Source organism: Vanellus vanellus (genome assembly GCF_965231255.1).
Source record: "Vanellus vanellus genome assembly, chromosome: 17".
NCBI classification, from domain to species: Eukaryota; Metazoa; Chordata; class Aves; order Charadriiformes; family Charadriidae; genus Vanellus; species Vanellus vanellus.
The window spans coordinates 2073064-2097551 of NC_138922.1; the positions used below are offsets into that span (position 1 = coordinate 2073064).

At 47.5% G+C, this 24488-nt stretch overlaps 1 protein-coding gene across 1 annotated transcript in view; it reads right to left on the reverse strand.

The window, feature by feature from the left end:
• Positions 1–24488, reverse strand: part of SHISA6 (shisa family member 6) — a gene marked incomplete at both ends in the record, with an annotated part of 262231 nt that overhangs the window by 176714 nt on the left and 61029 nt on the right. Inside the window, one exon of the mRNA XM_082492128.1 lies at positions 22523–22618. Within this exon, the coding sequence (XP_082348254.1) occupies positions 22523–22618 (96 nt within the window). The remainder of the gene's footprint in view (positions 1–22522; positions 22619–24488) is intronic.

The window sequence follows — 24488 nt, forward strand, 5'->3', positions numbered from 1 at the left end:
CCATTTCAACCCACTGTGTGCACAGTGCGGTGGAGTCTGTTTGCATTTCATTTAAAATCCTTACACCGAGCCACTCTTTGTGGATTTCACTATTTTTTCCAGGCTCTCTCAGACACAAGCCTGGAGAGAGCTTCCTCTGCTGCTCCCTCTCGAGCCACTCTCCTGGAAAGAGGTTAAAATGAAGCAATGGTGCAGGGAGATATTTTCGCAGGCATTCATAAATTGTTGTAGTTCTGTTTCCGCCGTGGGGCTATTGAAGCCCTTCGGGTTAGCGCATAATGAAATGCAGACTCCGTGTACTCACTGTGTGAGGAAACGAACAAACTCAGATTCCCTTTTTACTTTCCCAGATAATAACTCTTTTGTTTTAACTAATCTTTCACTTTCAGGGGTGATTAGATGCTTTAGCTGAATGAATCCTATTATTTAAAGCCTTTCCTGCCTGCTTCTCAACGTGCATTCTGACTCATGTACCTATTTTCATGTAGAGATTATTTAGAGAAGGTATTTTTTTCCCCTTTAAAAATAGCAGCAAGTAGGTTTTTGGACTAAGCCTTATCGGCGAGTACGGCCAGTCGTTGGTGCCCAGCTTAGCAAAAAGGAGGGATGCTCAAACGCCCTCGCTCGTGCCTGCTGACGATGTTCGACTACTGCACAAGAGGCTGCAGCGGAAATACGGACCCCAACTATGATACTTTCAGGCCTTTAAGTATTAGAAGATGCCTACTACACCAAAAAGACACAGCCGAAATGTAGCGGTGCATTCCCAGACATCCTGAAGCTTGAGCTCACTGGACTCAGGAGGACACGAGCCCTCTCCTGAAGCCCGTGGGGAAGGACGCAGCTCTGGAGCCGGGCGATGGATGGTGGCTGCCGGCTGAGGCGGGATGCGCAGCGGCGCTGGGGACAGCTCATCGCAGCCGGGTCACACGCGGTGGGAACAGAGCGGGGAAGAAAATGAAACCCTTTTCACCCTTCAATTCCAGGGAAATACCTGCTGGGACCCGGCTGATCAGATCATGGCGAGGGAGGAGGCTGTAGTCACAGTGAAGCCAGGAGCAGTGTGCCGCGTTCTTTCATATAAATACCACTAACGTGTGTGCATAGGATGCATTTTCATTGAGTTCCTACTATACACCCACGTACTCAATGTGAAGCCATTACCTCTGCCTCGTTCTCCCAGTCCAGCCTACGCTCCTATTTAACTTGGTGCTCCCTGGCCAAGATAATTTTTAAACTCCTTATTCTCCCAGCAAGCTAATGATCTCCTAGAGCGTGATCCAGTATCTTCCTGACACGTCTTTCTTGAACCCAGAACGTCGGAGACTCAGCTGCAAAAATAGCCACGTGAACCTGGAGTCAACATCCGAAAAGATCTATTAAAGAAGTAGCCAGATACAAAGAGAACAGGGAGGGAGAAGGAATGGGAGCTAGTAATTTGCGTTCCCCTGATTTGAGGGGATTTATCTGCATTTCTAGTTAATAAAAGACATTAATTGATTCACGTTTTTTATGGCTGCACACAGAGCTATTTCTGTCTGGAAGGAGACACTCTTAAATGGAATGAGTCAGACCAGACCTGTTATGTCACCCTGGGACCCTGAAAGATTTGTTAATAGCTCTGAAAAAATCAAGTTGCTTCACAGGGCTATTTTCTCCTCAGACATCAAAAGCAGAGGGAAAGTATAGTAATTCTGAGGGCTGAAAGTGATTTTTTACATGGTCCTTTGCATTTGACAAATAGCAACAGGATAATCAAAGAGCTTTGCTCTCCACAAGACACTTGCATAGAAGTCTCAGCAGGATTTATCGGTGCGGCTAAACATAATCTCCAGAGACGTGGCTCTTAGCTAAGGAAAGTCCTAGCAGGTCATAGCTCCTCAATTCACTTCCTAAGATTTCTTCCAGATTAACTTCACAAATCAAAAGATTGTACCGAGAGAGTTTTAGAGGAAGGAAAGTCTGTATTTCTCCTCTTAAAAATATATAGAAAAACACATTCTTTCACCGAACACTTTTTCCGCACAAAGGCGCCTGTTTCCTAGCCAGGAATAAGGCTCTTGATTATGAAATGAAATTGCGCTGGAAACAAAACTGTTTTAAATCAGTTTGTCTTCAGTGGAGATTTGAGTTGCAGCTCAGGTGTGTCATGTTCCCTCTCCGGGTCAGATGACACCTCGATGAGGCAAAGGCTGCTGTGACACACGTTGATGGCTCTGCCCAAGGAGAGGAGATGATACCTCATGGGACGGAGGCCAGCCAAGGAGCCAAGAGAAGACGGTGGTCGAAAGTGACAAGGGACATCTAAGGAACCCCGCCTGTGCCTTCAGCCCTCTGACACATTCAATTTGGAAAAGGAATGGGATAGTTTTAAACTGAGAAATATGTATGCTTTGTTTTTTCATGAAAAGTCCAAAAATATCTATGGAAAATGTTGACAAATTGAAAGCATTTGTCATTTCTGCTCTTCTGTTTCCCTGGTGACAAAAAAAAAAAAAAAAGAAAAGGAAAAAAAAAATATTTCCAACTAAGACAAAGCCTGCAGCTCATAGTCTTGTCTAGTTTGTCCTGATATTTGCCCTTGCTCTTGCCCCCACGGTTCAAAGCAACACAACGGTGGCAAGAGGCTGGAAAGTGGACCTCCCCCTCATCTGCAAAGCTGGAGCCTGTTTGCTCTTTTTACTACCTGGCCAGGGCTGTTCACGATAGGATAAATATCTGTACTGGCTTCATCCTATTTAGAAAGTGACAGTTATGCTTTGTTGTCATGTCAGCTTTTGCCAGGGAAAAATCACCGCTCTCAGTGGTGATGATGGGACACATTTTCTGTTGTTTTCTCCAACCTTTTTTTGGTGTTGATGTCTTGAATATTCACAGCTCCTGGACATCAGAGGAGCCCATCAAAGGGCTCAGCTCTGTGTTATAGATATGCAAAGCAGAAGCCTGGGTTTCTTCTGAACTTTCCTCGCACTGGGTGGTGAGACTAATTTAGCAGCATACGGTTTGTAAATCTGCATGCGGCCCCGGCATGATATCAGTAGCTGGCTTAAGGTGTGGGGGGGTGTAGAAGAAAAGGCGTGTTAAAATCCTTACAGTTCAGACAAATCTGCCTCCAGCCCCATTCACAGTCATCTTTCTTAAGGAAAAAGCATGCTAGAGGAAAAAGATGCTAACTGGGCACCCCCGAAGCCTCTACTGCCACTGAGCCTGTTGGGAGTATGGCTTTGTGAACGCTGTTCATAGGACAAACTGCTGGACTGCCGTGTTTTTAGCCAGAAAGAGAGTGAGGGCGTATTTGGAGAAAGCCACCCTTTAGTGAGAGGGTCTCATGTTGACACATGCAGGTAAAGAAATCTCAGCCTCTGCGTGCGCTGGCATCAGCACCGTCATGAGCCCCGTTCTCTGGGTGGCTGTTCTCTGCCTCCCCAACAAGGGTTGTCCCGCTTGCACGTAGCAACCAATGATTTTGCTGTCTTTTTTTTCTCTATCAGAGAAGACTTACATTAAAACACCCAAGAATAACTTAAAGCCAAGAAATTACTGTGGCAGAGCAAGGATCAATACAAGCAAGATACATACAGCTTGTGCTAGCCGGAGCTCTTGTACTTCATAACACAAATCTCAAAATCTGATCTGAGCTACAAATCCAGGGTCGTCTTTCTATAATGCCATGCTTTTTAACCATGATGCACTGCGTTGTGACTCTACAGAGTGGGCTTCAACTCATGCTGGAGTTTCATGCTCGTTTTAAAGAGCAATGCTGCTGAAACAGTCACGTCACTCTTTCCCTGCCCTTTGCAGCGTGCTCCCTGCCATGCCTGTCCTCGAGCTAGCACAGCATCCATGAGGACACACAGCAAACTGATTTGGGTTCAAAGCAGTCCGGGTTTGGTTTCATTCGACTTGAATTCTCTGATCTGGCTCGCTGTGCGGTCACACCAGTGTTTGTGCTGGTGCAACGGAAGATGCGTTGAGAGGAAGGGAATGAACAAGAAAGGAAAGACGCCTCTCCCGGCTCTAGTTTTAGGGGATGTTATTTTAAACTACACCCAGACCCCACGGTTTTAGCTGTAGAGCTTGTACACAAATTCTAGTTGTTCGCCTAGGCTCATACGTACACAGAGAAACTCACCTGTCTTAGGATGAGCTGAACCACTGCAAAGATGTCCACCTCTCACCCTTGACCCTGGAGAGCCTACATGACCGGCTTAGACTAAAAGCCCCATTTTTAGATGCGATAGGTAAGGTGAAATGAATCCCATCTACATGACCAATGTGCGAGCCGCCAAAACTGTTGTCAGCCTTGTGAGACCTGGGGACACCTGAGAAAGGAGGGTGGACGGCAGTGTGACATGGGGCAGGCAGTAGTCCTAGGTATGAGCTGGAGGGCTGCCCCCTCCCGTCCACTGGACTGAATTTGCTCCCCTCTTCGGAGAGGTCTGGAGGCTTGACGTTTGAGGCATGGGACCCATGTTTGCAAGAAGAGCTGTGGGCATACAGGAGAGGAATGCAATATCCTAATCTGCTTTACTTCTGATGCATTCAGTTCCTGCAGAACAAGGCGAGGAATAGACACAGCTCTTGTGAAAGTCTGAGCAGCTGGAAGCTGATGTACTCAGAGGTACAGCAGCTCTTTCTTGAGAGATATTATTTGTCCTTTCAGAACAGAACTATAAAGACTCAAATAATCCATCCTTCTCTGGGAAATTGTCCTTTATTCTGCTCCCCATCAGGCACTCTGGGTTGCTGGCACGGGGTTATTACAGAAACACTGTCCTGCTGGGCTCCAAACCTCCTTACAGTGCTCCCGAATGAGAAAAAGGGAACCATCCTCTAAGCCTTGTACCATGAATGCTGGGACAGAGTGTTCCTCTGAGAACTGACCAAGCTCCATGCTGCAGAGCTGGTGTGCTTGTCCCAGTGCACACCAATACACTAACTGGGTGACTCTTGGAGAACTTCACAGCTCTGACCTTTAAACCTCCTGCATTAAATCTATTCATGACCAATCTTTAGTTTACACATGATGATTCCTCCCTGCTATTAAGCCACTTGCTGTGATGCAGGATGATCCCACGTCTCCCAGTCGTCTTGGGCTAAACAAGCTAAACTTTAGTCTCGTCTTACATAGCGGGACAACTCCTCCCCAGAAAAAAAAACAACCAAACAAACAACCTCTTTGCAGCATATTTTTGTGCCTGCTCCAGTATGAATTAATCTTCCTTGAACAGAGTAGACAAAGAGAAGCCACTCAGTGGCTCCTGCACCTCCTGTGGGTGATTTATTATCTAAAGAGGACTAGATAATACCTCAAAGGCACCATTTTTACGCCTTCTTTCTGTTCCCCAGAGGATGGCCCATATCCATCCTGAGGGCTGGAGGCTTCTGCCCCAAGGTATCTGACCAATGCAAGGACTATGCATTTATCAGAAGGTGGGGATCCTCACATTGGATGTATTAGAGAGGTCTCTTTTCGAGTCAGTCACCCTGGTAGCTGATGGAGAAATCAGGCATGGTTAAGATGAAGGTCCTCTGGCCTGCTCTAGACGTGTGATTTGGGATGTGCAGCTCCACAGCAGGGCCTCTTTCTTCCCAGGCAATACCGATGGAGACTGAGTAGCAAAGTCAGATGGAGATGCCACACTGACTCTGTTTTGTCTTTGCTGCCAGTTGCAGAAAAAAAAGAGGAATATCTGCTGTAACTTATAGTTGCCTGGGGAATCCGTGTGAGCAAACACGTAACCGCAAACGTGGGCTTCTCTCCTAGGCAGCAGCGCAACCTGGCAGGTAGTCCTATTGCCACTCCAGCTGATGGACCAAAAGGAACCATAAATCACGGCTCCGTCACAAGGCCCCTGGTTCGTTGCAAACTGTGAAGAAGATACTGACACTGCTAAATTTCTGCTGCTAAGTACATCTGGATTGGCATTTTTGCAGACATGGGGCTTCTGCTGGGAATTGTCGAGTAACAGCCAGTGCCCACGATGCAGGATGATAAAAGCGAGCCTGAAGTGGACAAGTTAAGCCCGCTTATGCTCTCTCACTGGATCTCAAATGCTGCTTAAGATTCACTGTAGAGTAGATGGAAAAAAAAGGTCACTATTGCCAAATCTCAGCTTCACCAATACTGTTCCCAGATCCCAGAGATCTGGAACAGAAGGCTTTCTGGATGAGACTGCCCTAAAGCCTGAAAAACACCTCAGCACGGGTATGTCAGCATCCTCCTGAAGAAAAGATGTTTACTTCTTTCTGCATGAGCAACTGACCGAGGGAGAACCCAGACACCATCAAGCCATGAGGATAATCCAGACCCTGTTGGTTTGGTGCAAAAGACAGACTGAACAGGTCCCATTCCTGACTGTCTCATCCATGCTGCCTGGGTCATCCTGAGGATGCCACAGATCCGAACCCCCTTTCTGGTATGCTCTGAAAGTCACCTCAGCTGTGTACAGCGGTCACAGCTAATGCCATGGTCCTAGGTAGATATAGTCACTGTTATCTCCTTCTCCAGCTTATTTCCATCAAACTACCTTTCTGGTCTATGTGTCATGTTGGATCCATATTCCAGTCCTGTTCCTGTCCCTCCTTCCCCAGCTTGAAAATTAAGACAGTCATCCCAATGTTTTGGATGGCTTTCTTGGGAAATACTGGTACAGGAAAAGGCTTTGAAAATGGTAAAAATTCACTCTGTTATGATTGCCATCCCCAGTTCAGTGTCTCTTGTGCAGTTCCGCCTAAATATTTCAAGGTACTTCCGTCTTATCTGCATATGAAAAAGAAGCCAGCAGCTCTGAAAGGCTTGTTTAGAAAATCCAGCAGCAGCTATCCGTTTTGTTTTTCACTTGCTCTATACAAACCCTTACTCACATCCAAGGGGCGAAAGCTCTGCAATGCGCCTGATCATGACAGTGTACGACACCCTCGACAACAGGGGGAAGAGCTCTCTTCTGTGGCTGGTTGGAGGGCGCTGTGTGACGGCGGCCGTGTGCGCGCTGTCCCCGTGGCTCTCTGCGGCGTGCCGGCTGTGGCCGTGGCCGTGGCCGTGGCCGTGGCTGTGGCTGTCCGCATCCCCCACGCCCGGTCAGGCTCTGCACCGCTGCTGCTTGCACATGAAGAATTTCGAAGGACTGCCAGCCACTCGAGGCACCTTGAGAAATAAGACCTGAAGCTCAAGGTCTTCTAGAAGGGTTGTTTTATAACTGAAGGAATGGCAGGGAAATAGGAAAGAAAGGTCTTAACGCAGTGTACGTGAACATGCAAGTCTGTGCCCGGACGACACAAAGTGTCACCATACATCTGCACTGGTGAGGCCACAACTGGAATACTGTGTACAGTTTTGGGCTCCCCAGTTCAAGAGGGACAGGGAACTGCTGGAGCGAGTCCAGCGAAGGGCAACTAAGATGATTAAGGGCTTGGAGCATCTGCCTTATGAGGAAAGGCTGAGAGAGCTGGGACTCTTTAGCCTGGAGAAGAGAAGGCTGAGGGGAGACCTTATTATGGCGTACAAGTATCTAAAGGGTGGGCTGAAGGAGGATGGAGCCAGGCTCTTCTCAATGGTTCCCAGTGACAGGACGAGGGGTAATGGGCGCAAGTTAGAACGCAGGAAGTTCCGTTCAAATACACGGAAACACTTCTTTACGGTGAGGGTGACAGAGCACTGGAACAGGCTGCCCAGGGAGGTGGTGGAGTCCCCTTCCCTGGAGATTTTCAAGACCCGCCTGGATGCAGTCCTGAGTAATGTGCTCTGGGCAATCCTGCTTTAGCAGGGGAGTTGGGCTGGATGATCTCTAGAGGTCCCTTCCAACTCTGAAACTCCGTGATTCCGTGATCTGTCTGCACCGCACGTGAGAGGGGCTGCAGGGGAGCCCAGAGACCCCACCAGAGGCAGGAAAAGCCACCGGAACACAGGGCATGATCATTTTGCACAACCTCTTCCTATCACTCACCGAAAAACAAGTCAGAACTGACGATACTTGACATCGGGTGTTGCCCTGACGAGCCAGGGGAGGATGCTTCAGCATCAGCGAGATACGGAGTCACGGGGCTACGTGTGCTTTTACGTGGCAGAGGCAGTGTCAGGATGAACCACACGACACAGAAGAAGGCTGGAAACTGCCAAGCTGCTGACAGGACCTGTCTCACCACCCTCTGCTCAGCTTTTGGAGGCGGGGATGGGAAGGGAGCAGTCTGGCACACTGTGGGTACTGTGCCCCCAATAAGATATTTCATTTGCAGGGATCAGAGGGCTTAAACATGAGAGAGAGAGATAACAACGTGGGTGATGCAAGACAAAGCGCTGTGGCGTTGTGGGTTCAAACGCCAGCGTCCCTTTGAGCTGCACTGTAGCGTGGCACTGCGGGGGGGGGTGTCACACATTTATCTTCTCCTGCTCATCTTTCCTCTGCACTGCTCAGACTCATCTGCTTGCTGGCTTGTGCCAGCCCTGTACTTGCCTAGACACAGCAGCAGCTGGTGAAGCCCACTCTCCACGACTTCGAGCCTGGAGGAGCGAAACACCTCCCTGCCAAGCCACCGGGGCTGTCAACAACCCACCCAGAGCTTAGACAGGGGTCAGCTCAACAACCACGCAGGATCTGTGCTTTGCTTCTTCTCGGTTTCCATGCAGCAGCCAGAAGCACTCAGGAGACCAAAGCTCCTGCCTCATCTGGGGAACAGGACAAAGCTGGACACCCCCCAGGTTGTGTGAGCCTCAGCCAGGACCCTGAGCTGCAAGCAGGTCGAGGAACCCCGAGAAGAAAGGTTGAGGTGTCACCAAGCCCAGCATCACAGCTGTGTCCCCTCACCAGAGTCCAGAGGCCACAATGAAGCAGTGAGGGTCAGCTGTGGCCCCCACCTCGCACCATCTGCAAACACGCCACGGTGAGTTGACATTTTGGTTGTGACCCAACCTCTTCCCATGTAGTCGTTCTTCAGTTCTCGCTCCCCTTAGTTGGAGGGTCCTATTTTTCACTCAGGTCACTCAGGTCATACCAAACTGAAACAAATTGAGGGTATTTCTGTGGGTACACAGTATTAACTGTTTTACAAGATGAACCCCTGTCCTGGATGCTTACGGGACAGCATGAACTCAAGGAGGTTTCCTTCAGTCCCAACGTTCCTATGACTTCCCTCACTCCTCTTCGAACACTTACAGTAATTTGCCCGTCTCACTAACCGCAAAAGTATCACGATCTGTGTTTTGTGTCCCCCACGCTCTTGATCTCAACAGCACCTTGCAGGAGTGAGATCCACAGGCTAATACCCCACGCCGAGACAAAAAGCATTTGTTGCTCTCTGTTCTGAATTCAGCTTTTTTAATTCAATATATTTCAGTTGCCATATGGAGAGGACGCGTAGCGCTCACCAAACTACCTTCTCTGTCCCAAATCTACTTTACAAAATTTTATCTGCAGCTCCTTCCAAGCACAGAAACTTTGCCAGGCACTTTTAAAGTCTTTATTCATATTATACCTCCTAATACAAACCTCAGGTTATTCTCATCACCTATATTTGAACCGGCTCTATTTTTAATTCCCTGGTTTAAAATGAATATGAGGACATGCCTTTTATAGACTCTACGCTCTTGGTATCTGAGCACATCTTAAATTAATAACAGTAACATATACTTTGGAATAAAACTTGTGTTACATTTTAAACAATTGAGGCAGGGTGATGACATAAAAGGAACAGATAAGAGTATAGTACCTTAATAAAATTTTGAAGGGCTATGTTTCCAAAGAGGAATCTGTGAGTTGTGTGCACAGATATGGCCCCACATAAAGAGCAGATCTGCTCAGAAATATGATTGTGTAGGATGAGGGTTTTTACTCAGCAGATCTGCATCTCGCTGTCTGCACTAACATTTTCCTTATCGTAGCCGGGAAGGCAAGCCCTTGAGCTCAATCTGTCTCATGCGCTGATCACAGAATTCGAACGAACTCCCACCAGCAAAATCCAGTTTGACTCCTACAGCCAGGGATCAATTTTCAGCCTGACCAGTAAACTCCTTTTTGTTCACATTATATCACATTATAAGCACATTTCTTCCAGGAACATCAGCTACATTTACAAAAAAAAAACAAAGAAAAGGGCTGTAGCTTGTCTTTAATTTATTCCTTGTTCAGAGGGGGAAATGCGCATTGGGAAAGCAAACCCACCATTTTCTCAAGAGGCAGGTGTGCAACAACAGTATGGTATGGTCTGCATTGGCATGCATAAGTTCATTTTCTGCAGCAGATCCAAGCCAGTGCCATTGAAATCAATTAAAAAATACCACTCATTGGCAGAAAGTGGGCTTGGAATCAGCTCTTTAGTTGAGGAACTAGGCTGTTGTCCAGGAACTGTATGTCAGCTATATGAATTACTGGCAAAAACCCAATTTCTCTGTTCATTCACTTGATGCTGGGACTATCCAAGAGTCAGAAAAATTGTCACGAAGAGATTTGTTCCTGCTCGCAGGCTTCCTGCTCCATGCATCTTCTTGCTATGGGCATTGTCTCACCGCTTGCCTCCAGCTGAAATGCTGCTCTGTTCTACAGCCATTTATTTAGAACAGTCAATGAAAAAGAGGTGCTTCTTGCTTTTCGCCTGTCAGACAAAAAATCACAGGTTCAATCTAAACACCGATCTCAGAAAGTGCCACAGACCTGGGTTCTGGCAGCTTTACTCCATGAGAGCACCAGCAGCAGCCTCGAGGCACTGTATGGAAATGATGCCCTCATCCAGGAAAACCTTTGGAGAAATCATCATGACTGCCTTTATACAAGGAAATAAGGGCACACCGCTAAGGCAAGTCACTGTGGGCGTCTGTTTTCAGGAGTGTGATGGCCACTGCATGAGGGATTTCAGGACCCCAGGGAGTTTTAAAGCCACTACCTGACGAGTGTGGATGACAGATTGGGTTTACTCCAGTTCTGAGGGGAAATGGAGATGCTGTCAGAAAGGAAACAGCTGTCCTAGCCATAGTCCGGAGCCGAGCAGTGGGAAGGGGCTCAGCCCTCTAAAAGGGGCGCTTTCTGGCACAGCTGCTGGGGCACTCAGTGCAACCCCTCCTCTCCTATCCAATGTCTCTGATCAGCGCTACGAGTGTATTCTTCCCAACAGATGACAACATTTAGGGCACTTGCTGGTGCCCTAAAAGCGAGGCAGGAGGAAAAGTACAGGCCTTTCTTTGGACAGTCCAAGCAAGGAGAAAATGCTCTACTCATCCTTCAGTCCATAACTCTCCCTCACTTCCCAACATAATCTGCTCTTCTCTTAGGGTTTCTTGGCGAAGCGGCTGGCCATAACACCTTCCGAGAACCTCCAGGTGGCAAGGCATCTCCATCTTCAGGAAAATGACAGATGAGGGCTGCCCACTCCTATTCCTCAAGTCCTGAGAGGACTGTGGCTCTTTGACTCAGCTGCCCACCCGCTGCTGTGGCAGCAGGAGCAATTCCTGCCACGGGGAACTGTAAATTCATTTCATCCTCAAAGCAGTTACAAAGGACAATGTAGTGCAGTCGCTCCGCTTATCTCCTCCCTGCTCCTTGGGAACTCTGCACTTTTTGTTCACGGAAACAGTAGCAAATTTTGCACTGCACAGACTTCCCTCACTTACAAAAAAAGGTATGCTACAACCCCATTTCATAACCTAAACTCAATCACAGCAATGTCGCTCTGGCAGGGGGGAAATTGCTGAGCTCTGCCTTTCCCTCAGCGCACAAAGAGTAACTCAACAGTTAGAAATATCTTCCAGTTAAAGCAAGACCTTTCACATACGTGCCAGAGAGAAACTGCTCCTTCTCTGGAGAAAAAAAAATAAGTTTCTAAGACCTGGGCTTAACTGTGCAAACTTCTTAGCGCTTCCACCAGCATCTGCTGTGCCAATCTACGAAAGCAGAGGCCTCACACTTGTGAGCACCATCTCTCCCACAAGCCCACGGCTGCCACCAGTCCACGTGGCACCCTGGCACGCGATGAAAAACAGAAGCAGGGCAGCAGTCATCCTGGTCCTGCTGGTGACCTCAGCCTGTGGCACCAGGATCGACGAAATGCGCAGGCTCTGTCCACTGAGTAGAGAAGGATTTTGGCGCCTAGCTGAGAGAACACGCCTGACTTTAAGCCAGAGAGGGCAGGAATCGTCTGGCTTCACTACAGACCTCTGAAGTGTCCTTGCAGCCCCATGAATGGAAGACTAATGGCTCACTGACAAATGCCACCAGCATCAGTCACTATGAGACAATCTAAATGAAAGGAGGTTCTCCACCTATGGGATTTGCCTTGTCCTGGAAGCGTAAAGCAGCGCTCCCTGGCTGCAACGGCAGCGGATAGGACAAGAAAAGGATGGGAACATCTACATTTGCTGTCTCTGAACCAGCAGAGCAAGATGCTAACAGCAGCAGGACTTACACCACAGCGGATTACAGTTCAGCTGCTGTTATTTCAGCTGAGGCCAGACTGAGGGCCCAACACGCTAAAACTCACAGATTTTGTGCTTAGGCAAAGAGAATTTTATTATCCTTTTGACTGCAAAACAACTGCAGTAGAAAAGCCCTCATTCAGCTGTTTTACCATGCACCTCTTGGAGCATGGACACCAGACCTGTAGCAAAGTCATGGCAGTATTAAACAAAACTGACTTTGGAACAATATGAAGAGGAATTCCTCCAGCTGAGGAACAGAGCAGGAGCTAAATGACTAGAGAACCACAGCTCCATAAAAGTAGGACGGGGACAACAAAGTGATGCTGTAAACTGTGAAACTTAACATTCCTACTTCAACAGATGTCCAGCTGTTGCACACCTGTAAATCGAATACAAGAAGGAATAAGACATCTGTGGCATTTCTCCCTCTGCTTTGTCCCCATCCAGGAATCATGGTTCTTACTCTCAACCTGTGGCCTTTAGACACTACCAAATATAAACTAGTCACAGCCAGGGGCCTGCATGCTGTCCAGAGATGGAGATTAATCTGTTTCAAAGAATAGAAAAAGTCAATCATAGATTGATTAGTGTTGGAAGGCATCTTAAAGATCATCGAGTTCCAACCCCCCTGCCGTGGGCAGGGACACCTCCCCCCAGCCCAGGTTGCCCAAGGCCACGTCCAGCCTGGCCTTGAACATTACCAGGGATGGGACAGCCACAGTTCCTCTGGGCAACCTGTGCCTGGGCCTCACTACCCTCGTGGTCAAGAATTTCTTCCTAATATCTAATCTAAACCTACCTTCTTCCAGTTTGAAGCCATTCCCTCTCGTCCTATCACTACATGCCCTTGCAAAAAGTCCCTCCCCAGCTCTCCTGTAGCCCCTTTAGGCATTGGAAGTACAGTAAGTTCAAATCCGTCTCTCAAGGACTGTCTGCAATTACTTTTGTGGCACTTCTTGCATGAACCCCCTACAATTGTCCACAGTTTTATACTGACTATTAAAGGATAAACCAAAGCTCCTAAGACCAAATAATTTCCCTATGAGCAAGTAGCTTATCTAGAAAGTAAATCTCGAAAGCAAACCTGGAGCCTGTGTCTCCAAAGACACTTCTCTGATGATGAGCCAGTGTTCCTCCCGAGGAACTTGAAGAACGTAAACTCTATATAACATACTAGTTTTGCTATAGCAGTAGATTTTTGGGCGTGCCTAAGCTCTCCATCTGCCGAATTCTTCCCATGGGATGAGGTTCTTCTGGTGAGACCACAGATGTTTCAGAATTACAGATCCCTCTGCAAAGTCCCCTATCTGCACCTAGGAATCTCCGATTTTTTCATAATATTTGAATTTCTTATCTACAATCTGCAAACACAATGAAGACTGAATACTGACTGGCTAAAGAAACAGTATGCCAACTCTAAGGGTGATTCTTAATTTGAGTTAAAATCCCTGTTTGGCGAGATAACCAGCCTGAGATGCTCAGTGACACTGTAGCAGGAAATCATAAGTTTTTTTATACATCTGTTTGATAATAAATATAGAAAAAGACATTCTTCAAAGAGAAGTTCGTGGCATGCAGCTGAAGCTCGCTTTTTCATAGATAGCCAGGCTGTAACTGCCAGCTTTTCAACAGCCTTCAGCTCAGTTTCCAAAGGTATCTGCCAAAACATCATGGAGAGTTGACAGACTCTCTGTGAAAGGGCATCCGATAATAGGCATTCTTCTCCTCTCAGCTATTGTAATTTATTTTAATATACTGTTAACGCACGGCAGAAAGAAATCCATTCTAGAGCACTAGACTATTGAAAACCACCCCTGGAAACTCAGCAGAGTGCTGGATGCAATGGAGTTTGTTGGACAAGGAAGTGGGCAGCAAAATAATTCACTGCCCATAGACAGAGAAGTTGAGTGATAACTTCTGTGATTTACATTGACATGGAAACATAAGGTCCTCAGCAGCGGCAGTGGCGAAGGCTAGTCCCAAGCTCCCGTGCACAACTGGGTCTGTACGGGGGACCACATGCTGAAGTCAAAAGCCAGAGATGCCCCATGACCTTTTGCAAAGTGCCAAGTGCAAGTTTAGCTCCAATGTTGCATGTTTCAGTACGGGTCACCAAAATACATTGCTAATCCCAGCCTGAATGTGCGCGCGCAGAAAGGCACCGGGTGGTCTTCCCCTGGCTCAGACACAAGATTCTGGGTTTAACCTCAGTGAGAAAGAAGAGGCAACCCAACCTGGCTGGCGTCTTCTCACCTCAGTCCTGGGTCCTCCAGGCAGCGTGTTTTATCAGGACAAGTTAAAAATGCCATCGATAGTCTGAGGTGGTGCACAATATGATCTCCAACTGACAACCAGTGTCTCTTCACACGCAGCAGTGAGGCTGCCCGCGGGCGAAGCTTGCTTTCTTGCCGCAGGAAGCAGTCTCCATTTAATAGCTGGCTACGGAGCAACTGTGGGCTTCTTGCCACGGGAAGCTGAATCTCCTGGCTTATCAGTGATATATGTGCTACGTGCCCTGCTTGTGGTCATTTTTCTGCAGTTTCCTTAATGAGGAAGGCTCAGATTAGCTGCCAGTCCTCCTGCTGCTCATCGCTCATAGTGTGGGACATGCTCGCTCGGAAAGCCGTGTTCCAAAACAGTCTCCCCAGGTTGTGCTTTAAGCCAGGTTTGTCTGAAGTCAGAAGGGCATGAACCCACCACCTTAGTGATTTCAACGTACTGTGCAGAAGGTGGCCCCTGGGATTGATGTGGTTTTGCTCATGTCCACCCCATTTCTTGCCTACAGAGGTGGCATGCTGCACAACTGTTATAGGCATTGCTATGGTTTCCACGATCTCCCACTCTCCTCCCACCCAGCTATTCAGAGGGCTATAAAAAAAACTAAAAAATCTGTCCAGACTCTGCTGAGAAATGGCCAGTCGCGCCTGAAGTCGATTAAATAATTCAGAGAGGATTGAAATGCCCTATTGCGTAATGGAATCTTTCTGCAAATCCACGAAGCAGTTTCCACATCCCAATGATCCTATTTTCAAGTCAATACAATTAAGTGTCAGAATATGCAATAGTTGAAATTAATCTGGAATCAGAATGCAAGCGATCTTTAGCATACACACTGCAAGACACCGTCAAAATCATCAGATATTATTCAGGATGAACATAAAATGATTCATTGGGATGCAGCGGGCTCTGGCTTGACATCCCTCCATTGATATGAAACGTCTAACAAGTGTTTAATGAGAAAAAGGACTCAACATACCTAACCCTCATTTTTTGCATAATCTATTCAAGGCATGTTACAGATGCAGGTATGAAAAAAATGACCCTTAAACTTCTCTCTTCCTCTGTATTAATGAGTCTACCGCAAGTGCGGATTACTAATGACGGGGGGAAGCAGCAAATTCCACCTTGGAGCTGGTTCACTGCATGTTTTGTAGCTGCGTTGGGCCAATGCTGGTTGCGACAGATGTAATCCAAGACCTCAAAATAACAAATGAAGGGTATGAACCAGCACTTTGGGAAAGAAAACAGAATACAAAGCTGCCAGCCAAGTGACACTGAACCAGCCACAACGGCAGGGAACCAGGGAGGTGCTGGAGAGAGGGATCAGAATCCTCAAACTGCTAATGATGATTAAATTAATAAATCTCTTTCCTCCCATTCATCTCTGAATCATATTTACATGCCAACGGACCAGTAAAACTGCTGGTTCCTGAGTTGATGCTTGTAAAAGGGGCTGAGTTTGGGGTCTCCAAAAGGAACCGCAGTGTCTGTAAAAGGTAAATGAGTACAACATGTGTATGTGTGGAGAAGCGCTGTCAGCCAGAGTGAGTGCCCGGTCCCATTTCACCACGTGTGGTATCACGTTTAGTCTGTATGCAAAGCTTGCAACGTGCTGAATATTCTAAATCCACTGAGGTGTCTGCATAAAAGTTAGCTTGCGTACAGATATGTCATTTATAAGATACAGAGCCTGTCACAGGTATTCACCTTGCAGAAAAAACCGTGAAGGTGGGAAGAATGTGCCAATGAGGGAACACAATGGATGGGCAGATCAAGACATTTCAGGAAGGAAATGCCCTCATCCTCCTATTGGCACAGGGTGTCCCACAGCCCTGTCATCATCAACAACCTCTTCTAAGCATCACACAAACACGAACTCGGCAATGCTGTCTTGGGCGAACACGGACTTAGTCACGCGTCATTTGCTCTGTGCTTCCTCCCTCCCTGCAGAGGGAAGGCATCACCTTCCAGTGGGAGCAGCAGAGACGTGGTGCTGGGAAAGCTCTGGAGCTTCCAGGGGAGAAAAAGATGAGAACGTGGAGCTGTGGCTGCCTCAGCCGGCCGAGACACTGAAGGAGCTCAGGACGATCTTGGTTGCTAAGTGTGATTAGAGCTGCATTTGTGCTCTTTCACGTTTGCCTTTGCACGAGGTTCTCTTATAAACAAACACAAATGTTGAACTGTCAGGTAAAGAAGCTGTTGCTTTACTCTTGAACCTTATCTCGCAGTGAGCCTGAGAGACCCTACTGATACGAGTTCCTCCGTCCCCCGGTACTGGCCCGTGGGGTGACTGTGGCCTGAATCCGCAGGAGGCGGCTGGGCCCTGCCAGCGAGGCGAAGGTCTCCGGCCACAGACTGGCAGCAGGAGGGCCCAGGCCAGCGCTGAGGCAGCTCCCACCGACAGACAAGCACGCGGGGAGGAGCCATGAGACTCAGCTGCCACCTCAAGCCTGGCAGCTCTCCCTCCCACCCTGACATCGCCTTGTCTCCTCTCACTCTCACAAACCCCTGCGGCTTCCCAACCTCGAGCCCGTGGGGCAGCCATCTTCCCCTGCTCTGCCACCATGGGATGTACGGTCTGTTTGTCCTCAAAACAACTCATGCACGTGGCCTGGGAGAGAAAGGTGATAATTTTCTAAGGTGGGACAAGATCCAGGAAAATTTGCTTCTTTTGAATACAGAATCCCAGACTGGTGGGGGTTGGAAGGGCCCTCTGGAGCTCCCCCAGTCCCACCCCCCGCCAGAGCAGGGGCACCTCCAGCAGTGGCACAGGACACGTCCAGGCGGGTTTGGAATGGCTCCAGAGGGGGAGACTCCCCCCCCTCTCTGGGCAGCTGTGCCAGTGCTCTGCCGCCCGCACAGGAGAGAAGTCCCTCCTCAGGCTGAGATGGAACTTCCTCTGCTCCAGTTTGTGCCCATTCCCTCTTCTCCTGTCACTGGGCACCACTGAAAAAAGACTGCTCCCATCCCCCCGGCACCCTCCCTTTGAGTATTTATAAGCATTGATAAGATCCCCCCTCAGTCTTCTCTTCTCCAGACTAAAAATCCCCAAGTGCCTCAGCCTGTCCTCATAAGAAAGATGCTCCAAGAAAGGCATACACACAAAAAAAAAAAAAGCTGATTTGAGGGAGACATTGTCAACTGTGAAAAAGCAAGAAGTCAGCAGCAGCCGACCTCTCACTTTCCCCTCTGCCTGTACGTGGACGCTGTGCATCATTTCAGCTTACAGGGAGTGGGATATTTACCAGGAAATGGCAAAGGCAGCGGCTGTATCTGAGGAGTACGATGTCTAGTTGGGTGTAAGGTCCTGCCAAAGGACATGTACCATGTTCCCACACACCAGGCACGTGCTCAACCAAAACCAGCTCAGGCTGGACAGCTGTAAGGGCTGTACCATCAAAAGAGTGCCCTGAGCCACTTTGCAGATGCATGAGGTACAACCATACTGCAGGACAAGGAGAACAGAGGCCCCGGCAGGCAAATCCCACACTCCAGCTGTAAATCTTGCCATCTCTGCACCAAATATCACACGATAAAACGTGACTGTGGGTAGCTTTTATTGCTCAGTCACCAGGCTGGCTTCCCTACGCCACCGTCGCTTTCACATTGCCCACGCTGCAGGATGCTGGTGCAGCTCCGCAGAGATGCCAGCAGCAATGTAGTCAGGCTCTAACAGCCACATCACACCGGCTTGGATACTCGGCTCACTATTTTTTTCCTGCCCACTGGCACTGCTGGAGAACATCCTAGGTGCAAATTTTAGTGGGATACTTGAAGAAAAGAGACTCCTGCAGATGTTCTAACTCAGAGCACATCTCCTAGGCAATCCGGGAACAGTAAAGATTTGCAGCCTTGAACCAAAAAAGTGAGAGGTTCCGTCTCTGAAAGTGTTATTGGGCAGCTTGTGAGGACACTTGGCTCTTCCCGAGTTTTGCGCACATGCTTTTCAAGTTGCAGCCCTACCTCCGCACCTCCTCAAGGATCTGGCATAAACTTACAAGAAACTAGCAGATTGTAGGAAAAGTCCTGTTTTTCCTTAAAAGATGACCCTGCAGTAGTCTAAAATCCCGTATGCCTCCTGCCTCGGTGTTCCATGACCTCCAGTGCTCAGTTCAATTGGGAAATCATGTTTTTTTCCAGAAAAAGAAAAATCACTATTTTTAATACTTTTGCAGTTACTGGGCAAACAAAGAAGCTGTTTAGTGATGAAGTGAGCTTATCGTCTGCTCCACAGAATATCTACTGCTGTCACAGACTGGTGAAATACAAGCAGCCCCATTCCATTCAGGAACTATTTTCAAGGTCTGAGGCTGGTAGCGAAACAATAAAATAAACCCCACATTTTTACCTGAAAACTCAACACCCATGACCTGGAGTAGTTAACCTGGAGTGAATTCACTGCTCTCCGAGACTTGTTCCCTCACTGTGAGTGGGTGCTTGCTCCACGCTTACGCTGTGTACGTTCCTGCAGCAGTGTGTGGACTGGGCAGAGCTCTGCGGAGCCCCGGCAGGACAGCGAGTACAGTCCGTGTTAGGGCAGTCTCAACCTGGGACATCCGAGAGCGGCACGACGCTCGGAGAGAGAACAGGTTGAAGAAGCTGTTTTTTAAATTAGGGTGGTGCACAGAGGGATGCGATAGCTCCTGTCTTCAGTGCTCCTACTTGTTTCACTGGAGCACGGAATGCTCATGGCAACTACCACAGCCACCGGAGCAACGGCAGCTACTCCTATACCAGCCAGCGCAGGCAGGATTCATCTGCCTTCCTCTGATGGCTAGAAGACCTACCATCATGGCTCCCCTCTTGCTGCAGGACATGCCTAGTGCCTGCCCAGTGAAGACTCATTTAGAGGTGCTGGTGTCTCCGAGGTGTCTCTACGTGGAATTGAAGGCTACTACTTCAGAATAAAACGTCTGACTTCTGGCTATCTAACGTTAGATGAGATTACCCCTGTGGTATGTCTCACCATGGAGAACTTCTATGGCCTGAAGACTTTGGATTCATTCCTAGATCATCATGACAGGCTGACAGTGAAGTCTTTTACCATGGTTTGAAGAACACACTATGTAGTGATTTTATAGACTTAAATGCCAGGCAGTGATGCATTGCCCAATGGAGTGTCATATAAGAACCATAAATCACAATCTCGCAGGAGCCTGTGGATGTCAGACATGTGAATATGCTGATTTGGTATCCATGGTAGTTTGGCATGTCTCACATCTTTGTCTTCTGCCCAAAATAGATTAGCTCTTAAATATTACTCAGCACTTGGAGTCCTGCCACAGCACAGAAGACAGTTGAGAAAACACCAAAAATGTGTCTCCCAGTGCAAAGAAATATTGAGATAAACTTCACTGGCTTTGTTCAGTCTAAAAGCAGAACCCTCTTCCATGGTGGTGTAACAACAAGGCAGGGCGAGGTTATTTGGCTAATGGCAGTTGAGGTGGAGATTTTAACACATGCCCTGGAGCTGAAATAGGACAAAATCTGAGCATGAAGCTGCTCAGCTAAAGCTCAGGACTGCAGCCCTTGCTGGAGCACTCATCCCTCCTGTCTACATGTGCCACTGGGTTGCCAGTTCAAACTGAACAGAGGAAATCTATCGTGTAATATTTCCAGAAATTATGAAACAATACAGGGCGCAATCCTAGTGAAAGAGCCCCTAAGCCATTTGTTACATCCGAAGCCCCTGCTTTCACAGCACAAACAGGCAATCGAATCACATCGCAGACGAAGACAAATCTACACATTTGCACAAGCAAACGAGGCAGTTTGCCTGCAGAGTGTGTGGAGATGTTAATCACCTGCACCAGTCGCAAGTGGGCGTGTGAAGTTACCATTAAGAAGTTAGACGTTAACATAATGGTACTGTTCAAATAAAATTTGGATTTACAGGTAGCTGAAAAGTAAATTCAAAGGCCAATCCATTCTTTTATATCCATAAACAACCAAGATAGCTGAATTTATTCAGATAATAAAAGCCTTTTATCCACTTTGGAAAGCACCACCCTATCTGAAGGCTGTTGGAAGAGGTGGTATGTGAACAGTCTGGACTCCCCTTGCCCATTCTCCCACCTTCCCAGGGATAGGAAACGTGCTCTGTGGGGCTTCCAGCAAAGCCAGCGGAAAAGGTGCAAAAATCACTGGCCCATTTACAGAAGAACAGAGCCCCCCGAGACTTTTCAGTTACAGAAGAAAAGCAGGTTTTATTCTTATCTGGGAAGGAACTGGGAAAAGTGTATTGTACAGAAAACTGCTTGAAGGTAATTCAAAGGTCTGAGACAAAGAGGCAGGTTTTAGGGCCCTGCCTGGGGCTATCCATGTGCTTGATGAAGGCTACCAGGACACACCACTCCATAGCCCACATCTCTACTGGGGCACACTTGCTATCTCACACTAAATATACAGTCAGGCCTGATGTGATACGACATGACCGTAAAACTCCTTTCGGATGGGGAGGAGAAAGGGAGACCTTGTGCGAAATGCCATCCACGAGTCCTTCCTTGAACCATTTCAGTTCCCAGCCCACCTGGAGGTCCATGGTGGTTTTCTCTGCTTTCCTTCAATGGTGCAGCGCCAGGCTGGAATTGCAGGGTATTGCATTACAAGTCCCACGGGTGCTGCCTCAGCCTCAGTAAACTTTATTTAAGCACACACAGACATACACAGACAGTATACATATATTTGTTTCTTCTCTGACAGTTCTACAGGACCAACACTGCTTTGGATGACACTCGTGGAGAATTTGAAAAAGTGCAGGAAATGTACGAAAAAATAAAGGTTCTTTTAATAATTTGTGAGTCATGGTCATCCACAGAAACAACACAGGTGCGTTCAACCAGGCGAGCACATGGACACGTCTCCACATACAGTACATTGTGGCTATATAGGTATCTCCACATACATTGTGTCTATAGAAATGTACAACAGTCTCAGAAATCAGCAGGACACAAAACCAGACGAGTACTGGCATGGCACATGCTTGCACTCCCAGTGTCGCAACCCACTGCCAGTGCACCAGTGTGACTTGGTCGGGGTGTGGGTGTGAACAGAAAGGTGCTCCAAACATAGTCTCACTGTACACTATAAAAACTCACCAAATATGCAACAACGTCATAAAATGAACATTCATCTGGGGTTTTGGTGACCAGCTACTTTGAGTCAGATCTCACAGCTTTTGTGTCACCACAACTCCTGGGATATACGGTTACTTATCTAATATAGCTACAACTGTCTCTCAACATATATTTTATATACAGTACATATACACAGAACGTACACAGAGCAGTATATGTATATTTGTGTGTTTTTATGTTTGTACATTATATCACATTGTATGAACACATAAAATATATGTTTTAGGACCTAAAAAGAAATAATTTTATAAAATATTGATAATACCCCCCCCCCCAAAAAAAAAAAAAAAAGCCCAGAAGTCAAAGAAAATAAATCCAGAAACACACTCTTGAAGTGTTCACTGCCTGCCCTTGGACAGCATCACACTCCGACCCCTTCCCTTTATAAGTACAGCAGCACAATGGTGGTTTGCAACCATGCACCCAGGAAAACACAAAGCAGTATAAAATGGTGAACTGCAAAGTCAGAGCGGAGTCTGGAGTCTGTCTGTCCGACTCTACACTCTCCCACCGTCTCCCTTGCTAGGATTTAAAATGTTCTGCCAGGAGCACAGTATTTTACCTGCAGCAGTATTTGCTAGACTAAATCCACTGACTGCAGTCCAATACTGTTATCTCATAGCACTTAGAACCCAGCTTCTGAGTTATAGCTTTTTTATTTAAAACAATCTTTTTATTTAGCAAAAAATTGTTTCCACTGTACCCTTCGTGTGTCCTCTTCCTAATGTGACAAACCCGGAGGAGATGAAATTATGGAGATCTGGCCCTCCACTTCGATAAATATCCTTTCCATAGTGACCTGGCAAGGGAAAGAAAACAAAGAAACCTTTATTCAGTGTGTGTGTGTATAGATACACATATATATGCTATACAGCCCCACTGTCACCCTCATATGAGTATCAACCACATGGTTACACTATTAACGGCAATAATAAAGGTATAACAACATAACAGCTATAGCAGCATCAAAATCTTATTGCTTCATTGGCAAAGATTTACAAAGAACAATGGCACATTTTGATAACTGCCAAGGAACAAACAGATTCTGACAGGGGAACGTGCCAAACCGAACACCCCAATCTCCGGGAAATCACTGGCTCAGATTCAGGCTCGCCAGGAGCAGCACTCCCAAGGAACTGCTCTCACTCAAAGCTTCAAGGCTAAGGAGGGAAAGGAACTCAGAAGAGACGCGGCTCTGATTCTTCCCAATTCCAGCCAGACCCCTGACAGCATTCACATCCCGCCAGTAAAGATTTCGTCTCAGCACAAAAGCGAAGGCGCAGGTATCGCTCTTGTCCAGGCTGGACCCAAGAGCCCGTTAACAGGATGACAGCAAACTTTGTCTTTTAGCTTTGATTTGCCCTGGTCCTTGAATGGCATCCCTGGATAGTTTCACAAGATCAACAGTCTTCTGCAGAACACTTTGCAGGAGCTTTCTCGGTCCATGACAACAGAGTAGGTTCAGGAGACACCCATCTTTTCAATATTTTAATATATTAATAAAGAAAAGGGCCTTCTGCCTCCCTGTTACCATGCAAAGCTCTGAAATGAGGACATAGATAATTTTTCAGATACTCTTTATTATCTCCTCCCTTTTTCATGTTGTTAATTTTTCTATTCCTTTTATTTTAGAGAGAAGCAAAGATAAGATAGGTGCGGGTTGGGGGGAGGGAAGTAAGGCAGCCTCAGGGGCCGGGAATGCAGCTCCCTCCCTCTTAAATCTCCATCTTCTCCGTGCCTTTCCGCACAAGCCCGTGATGCCGCACCGGTCTTCTGAGCCGGGGTGGCTGGAAGTCCACCAGGGCAGATGGTCCAGCGCACGGCGCTCAGGCGGGAGAGCTGAGTCAGGGGGCTACGGGGATGGCCAAGCGGGCATCAGGGATCCAGGTGGAAATGCAGCCTGCGGCCGTGCTCTGGCTGGCTCACATTGCCTCCGACAGATGCTACAGCCCTTTACTATTTTTCAAACACTGAGACCAAATGCTGCTTGCTCTCATATACTTTCAGGCTCTGTGGCAACACCGGGAACACTCATAGGAACAGAGACTTCGAAACCTCACCAGTCTGCAAAGTTTTCCTCTTTCCTTTTGAGCCAGTCATTCTCACCCCAGCATCCTGCCCGCTACTGCTGGTTTTGCAGGCCATTACTCCTGTCACCAGAGTCCGCCTTACATATGAGCGGGTGGAAGGTAAGCAACCCCACCCCACATCTAAATTGTCCCAAAATGTCCCACTGCTCTGCCCTGCGATGGATCTGAGCAGGCTCCAAACCCCACTCCCCATTCAGGGAGGACACCAGCAACCAGGAGAGTCTAGCACAGACTTTGCCATCATATGAGCACGTTGAAGATCTTCAGAGGAGGCTCACATATGGCAGGCAGAAGATGCTGAGACTTCTGACAAATGTTTATTCCTATCTAATAGAAAAAGCATCCCACTCCCTTCCCTCACATTTTTTTTTTCTGGTCAAGGTCAGTCAAGTGTTCCTTGTAAACTTTTCAAAACACATATAAAGTGTTTCTACAGGTTTGGGAGTGTTAGCAGCAAGACAGTTTTCTTCTTACAGTTATGGTAATGCAATGTGGTAGCAAAAACCTTCAAATGTGGAGGCATCCACCCATAAATTGGCTGAGAAGAGAGCTTCCAGGAAAAAAAAAAAAAAAAAAAGA